At 39.5% G+C, this 9,501-nt stretch overlaps 1 protein-coding gene across 6 annotated transcripts in view; it reads left to right on the top strand.

Annotated features, from left to right (window-relative positions):
* GTF2I (general transcription factor IIi) overlaps positions 1 to 9,501 on the top strand; it is a 104,849-nt gene that overhangs the window by 27,198 nt on the left and 68,150 nt on the right. For all 6 annotated transcript variants that reach the window (XM_007468763.1, XM_007468762.1, XM_007468761.1 and 3 more), the window contains 4 exons: positions 690 to 873; positions 1,042 to 1,070; positions 4,103 to 4,157; positions 4,661 to 4,704. In XM_007468763.1, coding sequence (XP_007468825.1) covers positions 690 to 873; positions 1,042 to 1,070; positions 4,103 to 4,157; positions 4,661 to 4,704 — 312 coding nt within the window. The remainder of the gene's footprint in view (positions 1 to 689; positions 874 to 1,041; positions 1,071 to 4,102; positions 4,158 to 4,660; positions 4,705 to 9,501) is intronic.

Here is a 9,501-nt window from a genome sequence, read left to right as displayed (position 1 = left end):
GGAAAGAGGGGGAGGATATAGGTTGCACTGTGAGGTTGTAGGTAAAATTCAACTCTGGGGAATGGAGTTTCTAGCTTGTGTGGGCTCACAGATACACAGACAGTTGACAGGATATATTCATTTGTGAATGTAGCGTGTGTTTATCTAATAAGTTTTCAATGAGAATATTAGCCAAAAACTGCCTGGTATGTTATGGTAACACTTGGGTTTGTCAGGGTTCCATGTTCTGAGGCTGAATTGCATATGAAAAGATTGTGTTATGCCAGGGTGGGGCCGTTGTTCCTTTCCTTTTGTGTGGGTTTTATATAAGTGTTTTGTATCTTTTTCATTTTGGCCTTTTGAATTCATTTCAGGTTTAGACTTCTGCTAACATGGGAATAGGGCCCTATAGTATTTGACTGTAGTTTTGAAATCAGATATTACAAAAATATGAATGCCGGGGAATTCCCTGGTGGCCTAGTGGTTAGGATTTCGGGCTTTCACTGTCGTGGCCTGGGTTCAATCCCTGGTTGGGGAACTGAGATCTTGTAAGCCGTGTGGCCAAAAAAACCCAAAAAACCAAAAACAAAACTCACGAATGCCATCTATTAAGCCATGATAACTAATGTTGGTTTAGTTTTTTCAAATCTTAACCATTTAATGATTATCCTTTTTTTTTTTTTTACCTCATCCCTGTCTCTTAACCTCAGGGAAAGCTTTAGGCAAATCAACAGTGGTACCTGTTCCATATGAAAAGATGCTACGAGATCAGTCAGCTGTGGTGGTGCAGGGGCTTCCAGAAGGAGTATCCTTTAAACATCCTGAAAACTATGATCTTGCAACCCTGAAGTGGATTTTGGAGAACAAAGCAGGGATTTCATTTATCATTAAGAGGTGAAGTACTTTCTCCCTTGCCCTCAACAGTTTATTCCTATAAAGTTGAATACCTAAGTTATGTTAATATGTTTTTAATATTCTTGTTTACCGTAGAAGCCGTTTAAATTTATGCTTTATGATAATTTTGTGTATTTACGTATAGTTTTTTGTTTTGTTTTAATGCAGACCTTTCCTAGAGCCAAAGAAGCTCCTAGGTAAGTGATTGTTTTGCTTACATGATAACAGGATGGGTTCCTAAACCTGTTGTGTCAAATTTAATACATTTTAATGATTTCTCCTTTATTTTCTTTGAGAATATGTCGTAAGGCGTTTTGGAGTGGAGTGTTATGGTGTTTATATAAACCAGTGAAAAGTCATTGAGCTGAAAAACCAGAGACTTATTTTTTGTTTTCAACTCAGCTTCTTGCATTATGATGTATTTAAGGTTTTATGTTTGCAATGTGTAAGGTCATATCCTGGATCTGCCCTCATTTCCCAGAATTATGAGTGATTTAATTTACATAGTGTTCACTGAGCAGGCACGGAAATATTGGGCATAAGATTGGGTGAAGAGGGGATACAAAACCATGTATAAGCATTAAAGCTTTTTAGTGCTGGTAGTCTAGTGGTGGAGATAAAAACCTGTAAAGTCACCACAAGAGCACAGCGTACACGTTGTAGGAATGGTTAGTGGAGGTTCGTTGGAGGAAGCCCAGGAAGATGTTTATGAGGAAGAGGGCATTAAGATGGGTCCTTGAAGAAAGAAGAGGATTTCAATAGGACTTCCTTCTGGGAAGGCCAGACATTCCATTTGAAGGGAAAAGGGGTATTTAGAAGACTAGTACCCTTTGGAGCCAGGGTTACTTGAGACTTTTAAAAGGAAATAACCATTGTCATTGGCAACCCCTTAAGCAACGTAAACATGAAAGGGCAAAATAATATATAGACACCCAAGTGTATACTGTTTTCTGATAAGTAACCTTTGTTATTTTCACCATGATGAAAAGATTAATATATATATATATATTTTAAATAAATTTATTTAATTTTTGGCTGCATTGGGTCTTCGCTGCTGCACACGGGCTTTCTCTAGTTGCAGTGAGCGGGGGCTACTCTTTGTTGCGGTGCACAGTCTTCTCATGGTGGTGGCTTCTCTTGTTGCAGAGCACAGGCTCTAGGCGTGCAGGCTTCAGTAGTTGTGGCACACGGGTTTCAGTAGTTGTGGCTCGCGGGCTCTAGAGCACAGGCTTAGTAGTTGTGGCGCACGGGCTTAGTTGCTCCGCGGCATGTGAGATCTTCCCGGACCAGGGCTCGAACCGTGTCCCCTGCATTGGCAGGCGGATTCTTAACCACTGCGCCACCAGGGAAGCCCGAAAAGATTAATATTTTAGAAGCTTTGTTGAAGTATAGTTGACATGCCATAAAGTTCACACATTTTAAGTATATAGTCCCTGTAGTATATGGAATTGCTTTGGCAACTTAGTTGACCCTGTTTATTTCTGGACTTTCTACACAGTGAGTCATGTTGTATGTAAATCAAGATAGTTTACTTTGCAATCTGAATGCTTTTTATTTTTTAATTTTGTTGCTCTGGCAAGGATGTCCAATGCAGTATTGAGTAGAAGTGGCCATAGCATACATCACCTTGTTCTTGATACTAGGTGGAAGACATTCAGGCTTTCACCATTATGATGTTAGGTGTTGGTTTTTGTATATGCCCGTTTTAAGATTGAGAAAGTGTAGATTTATTTGTCATATTTAAATTAAATTTCACTTTTTTGTGATCAGTATTTTTTTTCCCTGAAGTACTCTAAGTATACTAAGTAAACTAAGTATCCTTAGTTTGCTATTTGTATTTTATGAGGTCTTTGATTCTAGAAACTTGTTCTGAAACATTGGGGCCTGGTGGTTAATTAAAGAATGTTTCTATAGGGTGTTTTATAATAATGAGTTGTCCAAGTGGGTGGGTTTGTATGACTCAGGTCTTTTTTGCCTTACCAACTTTCAAAGTAATTGAAAAGTTGCAATTGTAATGGAATTGTATTTTCCAGTGTAAAAATGTTTTAACAGGCTTATTGAGATGCAATTGACGTACAGTAAACTACACTTATTTAAAGTGTACAGTTAAGTTTTGACACATGAATATTCTGTGAAAACCATCACTGCAATCAGGGTAATGAAACATCCTTCACCCACAGGCTTCCTCACACCCCTTGGTAATTCTTTTCTTCTCTCTGCCTCGTCCCCAGGCAATCACTCATCTTCTTGTCGTCAGCATAGATGTGTCTGCATTTTATAGATTTTTTTTTTTAATAGAAAAGGAATCTTATAGTATGTACTCTTTTTTGTTTGTTTGTTTTGCTTCTTATTTTGCGATTTATCCATGTTTCATGTATCGGTAGTTATTTTTTTTATTGCTGATTAGTGTTCCACTGTATAGATATATTACAATTTGTTTACTCATTCACTTGCCCATGAATATTTGGGTTTCCATTTCTTGGCAGTTATAAAGAAAGCCACTATGATATTTGAGGGCAGGTTTTTATGTGGGCATAATATTTTCATTTCTCTTGGGTAAATACCTGAAAGGGAATAGTGAGATCATGTGGTAGTTACATATTTACCTTTTTAAGACACTGACAAACTGGCTTTCAATGTGTTTGTTCCAGTTTACGCTCCCACCAGCAGTGTGTGAATTCTAGTTGTTCTACATCTTTGTCATCATTTGGGCGGGGTGGGGAGTCAGTCTTTCCTCTTTTATTTTCACAAACATAAAATTCCCTATTTTATGTTGTGTAATTCAGTGGGTTTTAGGATATTTGTAAGATGTACAACTATCACCCTGTCTCATCACCTCAAGAAGAACACTGTACCTGTTAGCAGTTACTGTTTTCCAGTTCTTCTGATCCAGATCTACTCTTAATAGAAATCTGGCATCATTTATACATCGGTATTATTCAGTAATAGTGTATTGGTGTATTTGTTTCACTGATAAGAATAAGAGCTTTCTCATTAAAGGGAGGGTTCTGGAGGGTTGAGGGGATAAAAGCTCTTAGATGATTATCATCCCTAATTACCTTCCTTATAGGGGAGAACGAAGGACACTCTTAAACTAACACCATACTCATTCTGATGACCCAGAGCTGTGAACTCCCTTCCCCAGGTCATTCTGTATTTAGGACCTTTGGAAATGTTAGTCATACTTCAAGTATTGGAAGAATCTAAATCTAATTTTCTTTGTACACAGGTGGTCGAGTGACTGTAACAGATGCTGAAAGGTCAATGCTATCTCCAGGTGGAAGGTAAAGCATATCTCATCAGTACTAATGAACCTCTACACCTCAGCAAGTTTTAGTGTTTAGATTATTGAGGTATTAGAATATTAAAAAGCACTGTGTCACACATCTCGATGTTTAATAATGCAGTTGAATCCTTTGGAGGTCCTGTGAAAATGCACTTTTTGACTTAGTAGTTTTGAATGGTAATTGTTCCTGGGTGAAGCTGATGTGATTGGTCTGAGGACCACATTGTGAGTAGGAAGACCTTATAGTAAAAAGACGGGATTTGCTACTCTGGTGTTGTTTTATTATACTTTTCCCTCCCATATGGTTGATTGGAATTAAAGTACTAAATTCAGTTGACAGGTTATTTATGCAAGAAATTAATATGTAAATTTTAAAGTGAGTCAGTTTTGCATTGAGCTTGGTCGGGTGAATGAGTTTATACAGTGAGTTCCAGGACATTTGAGCACTGTGTGAGTGGCCCTCACAATGCAGAACTTCATCAGGGCTTCTTTTCCTTTCAGTTGTGGCCCCATCAAAGTGAAAACTGAACCCACAGAAGATTCTGGTATGTACTTGTGCTTTTAGACTCAATTATGAAATGTAAGAAGCCTTTTCCTTAATGTAGAAGGTTGTATTTTGACTCATTGCTTTGGTGCGAAGCAGACAGAACAAATTTATTCCAAAGGTGACGTTGTTAATGTTACTGTATTATACTAAAACCCTAAGATAGTAATTTGTTTGACAAAGTGGTAGCTAGAAATTCATTGCTAATTACACATTTATAGAGAAAATTTATTAATAGTTTTTTCCAATTACACAGGATAATAATAATAAATGTCATCTAGTCCTATAGTGCTTTTTACAAAAATCAGTATAATATCGTCTTGACTCTGCCTTTTCCCATTGCATTCCCATTTTTTTTTACTCCCCAGGGAAACTGTCTTTAACTCTAAGCTGCTTTTGGTATTTAATTCTTTATTTTCATTTTTATTATTTATTTATTAAAAAATTTTTTATTAGCGTATAGTTGATTCACAATGTTAGTTTTAGGTGTACAGCAAAGTGTATCAGTTATACATACACATATCCACTCTTTTTCAGATTTTTTTTTTTTTATTTTGGCTGTGTTGGGTCTTAGTTGCAGCATGCAGGATCTTTTTTGTTGAGGTGTGCAGGCTCTTCATTGTGGCGTGTGGGCTTCTCTCTAGTTGTGGTGTGCGGGTTTGTTTTTTTTTTTCCTCTCTCTCTCTAGTTGTGTGTGGGCTCTAGTCTGCCTCACGCGAGTACGTGGCCTTAGATGCCCAACCGGGGATGGAACCCGCATCCCCTGCATTGGAAGGCAGATTCTTTACCACTGGACCACCAGGGAAGTCCCTTTTTTTAGATTCTTTTCCCTTATTTAGATTCTTTCCCATTACAAAGAATTGCTTAGTAATTCTTTATTTTTAAATGTCATTCTCATACTATTTCATATAGTTTTCTTTTTATAAATTTATTTATTTTTGGCTGCATTGGGTCTTTGTTGCTGTGTGCGGGCTTTCTCTAGTTGCAGTGAGTGGGGGCTACTCTTCATTGTGGTGCGCGGTATTCTCATTGCGGTGGCTTCTCTTGTGGAGCACGGGCTCTAGGCGCGTGGGCTTCGGTAGTTGTAGCGAGCAGACTCAGTAGTTGTGGCTCGCGGGCTCTAGAGTGCAGGCTCAGTAGTTGTGGCGCACGGGCTTGGTTGCTCCGTGGCATGTGGGATCTTCCCGGACCGGGGCTTGAACCCGTGTCCCCTGCACTGGCAGGCGGATTCTTAACCACTGCGCCACCAGGGAAGTCCTGTGGCTTTTCTTTTCTTAATGATGTCCTTCGAAGCCTAGAAGTTTTTAATTTTGATCCAGTTTTCCAAGTTTTTCTTCTGTCACTTTTTTGTGTGTGTGTCTGTGGTACGCGGGCCTCTCACCGCCGTAGCCTCTCCCGTTGCGGAACACAGGCTCCGGACGCGCAGGCTCGGTGGCCATGGCTCACGGGCCCAGCCGCTCCGCGGCATGTGGGATCTTGCCGGACCGGGGCACGAACCCGTGTCCCCTGCATCAGCAGGCAGACTCTCAACCACTGTGCCACCAGGGAAGCCCTCTTCTGACACTTTTGCCTTTGGTGTTACATCTAGAAAATCTTTGCCCAACCTAAAGTCATAATGATTTTTATACTTATGCTTTCTTCCTGAATTTATAGTTTTAACTCTTAAATTTCGGTCTAAGAGCCATTTTAAGTTAATTTCTGTGCATGTTGTGATGTAAGGGTCTAAATTTATCATTTATCATTTATCATGTGAATATCCTGTTGTCCGAGCATCATTTGTTGAAAAGATACCCTTTCTCCATTGGATTGCCTTATTGGCATGTTTGTCAAAAATCAATTGACCAAGTTTACTTCTGCACGTTCCACTCTATTCCACTGAACTCTAATGCCTATTCTTCTTTTTTTTTTGCGGTACGTGGGCCTCTCACTGTTGTGGCCTCTCCCGTTGCGGAGCACAGGCTCCAGACACGCAGGCTCAGTGGCCACGGCTCACGGGCCCAGCCGCTTCGCGGCATGTGGGATCTTCCCGGACCGGGGCACGAATCCGTGTCCCCTGCATCGGCAGGCGGACTCTCAACCACTGCGCCACCAGGGAAGCCCCTCTAATGCCTATTCTTAGGCCAGTACCATACTGTATTTCATGTAGGTTTTTAAAAAAAATAATAATTTATTTTGTATTTTATTTATTTTTGGCTGCATTGGGTCTTCGTTGCTGCACACGGGCTTTCTGTAGTGCGGTGAGCCAGAGCCACTCTTTGTTGCGGTGCATGGTCTCCTCATTTCGGTGGCTTCTCTTGTTGCGGAACATGGAGCTCTAGGCACGCGGGCTTCAGTAGTTGTGGCACATAGGCTCTAGAGCGCAGGCTCAGTATTTGTGGCGCACCGGCTTAGTCGCTTCGTGGCATGTGGGATCTTCCCAGACCAGGGCTCGAACCCGTGTCCCCTGCATTGGCAGGCTGATTCTTAACCGCTGTGCCACCAGGGAAGCCCTTCATGTAGTTTTAAGGTTTGGTTTTATTTGTTGCCTATTAACGTGGAAAATGAGAATATAATTACTTTACCATTTGTTTCCAATACATCTTCCCTTTTTCCCACTTTTATCATAGAGGTAAATTGATTTTTACTATTCAGGTTCTTTTAGAATCGAGCATTGTCTTGGACATTTTACTTAATGTTTGCTTTCTTGCCATGTTCCATTTCTAGGGCAGAGTATTTTTGCTTATTTTAAAAACATACAGGTCTTCCTGACTTGATTACAATTTTATTGTAATAATTTATTGTTACTCTGGTTCTATGATACGAGTCAGAATGACAGCAACTTCATCTTTTAAAAAGAATATATAATTTTTAAAGGTCATCATATTATTACTAGGGATATATTTTTAAATTAGTCTTGGTGATTGGTAAGGAAAAAATGGATTTTTACAGTTTTTTCTTACTAAAGGCACATATAAACTATGATGTCTCCTGTTCGACCTCTTGCAGAGGATGGGTGCCAATTGATATTACGTTGTGTTACATCTGAATTCTCACTGTTGCAGGGCCTGTCACTGTGGGGCTTTTGCTGTACTCTCAGATTACTTCAGAAATTATCTTATGCAGTGAATTTCAGATTTAGAGTTCATCTAGGAACACGAGGATGATTTTATTAGAAAAATCTCTTAATTCATTTATGTTATTGAACTAATTACAAATAATATATCATTTAGGTAGATGATGAAAGGCAGCAGAAATTCTTAACATGATCGGGTGGAATATTATGTATAATTGTAAACGCCACCCCCTCGTGTTTAATAGTGAACCACAAGAAGCACTCCTCGTAAGACACTAGCACATTCTCATGTTTCTTACCAGTGTTCCAGATGTCCAAACCATTACAAATAAGAGTAAGTAATTAGAAAATGCAGGGTACCATTAACTTTTACAGGTGATATGATTATGTATACAGAACACTAAAGAGATCAACTAGAAAACTACGAAAAACAAAACATCCATAATCCACTTCAAGAAGTGTTAAAAAGTCTGTGTTAAAGTGTTAAAAACCAACTTAGATTAAAAGCGATTAAAAAAATTTAATAATCCTTTGAAAGCTTTCTAAGCAATAAAATTTGACTAGGGAAAAATTCTAAAAATTTTGTAATGCAAAATCAGCCAAAATGTATCAGAGGACATGTAAGAACAGGGAATGGCTATTTGCAAGACAAATGACAAAGGGTTGTTTTACTTGACTTACAAAGAGCTAATCCAAGAAATAAATGACCAAAGATTCAAGAGAAAATGCTCAGTTTAGTTAAAGAAATGGAGATAAAAATCCAAGGAAGATAAAGTTCTGCACTCAGCAGATTGGCAGACGTTAAATTCTGCTTATACCCAGTCTCAGTAAGGGTGTAGAGAAACGGGCAGTTTTAAAAATTCTTGATGTGTGTAATAATTACTGCTGTCTTATGGAGGATACTTCGGTAATATCTCTCATTTGGAGATGCACATGTTCTTTGACCCATTGCTGCTTTGCAAAAAGAGCAATTAACCCGCAACTCCATTAGTGAATTTGTGTTGTCTTTGAACACGGTGAGGCAATAGGTCTGTATCCAGTGATGCACAGGTATATCTATAAGACAGACTACTTGTTAGCTAGAGAAAAGCTAGATGTGATAAAAGAAATGAACAATATTGTAATGCCTTAAACTTTGTATTTAAAAATGTTACATTTTGAAATTATTGCCAGCTAATAAAAAACCTGCATGTATAATATAAGGACCTTTTTCTTGTGCCAATGTGATACCCTACCTTTTTTTTTTTTGGTGGGGAGGGAAAAGGAAGAACACCAGGTGTGTTTAGTGTGCAGCAGGAGCACCAGGGATCTTTCCCAAAGCAGTGTGTCCCCTGTCACTCTTTCAGCTACTTCAGCGTGTGATTCCTAGAAGCAAGGATATTGTCCCACATTACTACAATATAATCATCAAAGTAAGGAGGATAAATTACTCCTAATTCTCAAACCCTTTGCACGTTTTGGGTTTGTTGGTTTGTTTGTTTTCCCATTAATGGCTTCTTCAGCTTCCTCAGGCTTTTCTGGTCTTCTGTGACCATGACACTTCTATTTGTTTGTTTGTTTTTTGTGGTACGCGGGCCTCTCACTGCTGTGGCCTCTCCCGTTGCGGCCGAACGCTTAGGCTCAGCGGCCATGGCTCACGGGCCCAGCTGCTCCGCGGCATGTGGGATCCTCCCGGACCGGGGCACAAACCAATGTCCCCTGCGTTGGCAGGCGGACTCTCAACCACTGCGCCACCAGGGAAGCCCT

This window comes from Lipotes vexillifer, unplaced genomic scaffold (genome assembly GCF_000442215.2).
Source record: "Lipotes vexillifer unplaced genomic scaffold, Lipotes_vexillifer_v1.1 scaffold12, whole genome shotgun sequence".
NCBI classification, from domain to species: Eukaryota; Metazoa; Chordata; class Mammalia; order Artiodactyla; family Lipotidae; genus Lipotes; species Lipotes vexillifer.
Note: the sequence above shows the minus strand (reverse complement) of the source record. Positions and strands in the feature narration are given on the sequence as shown.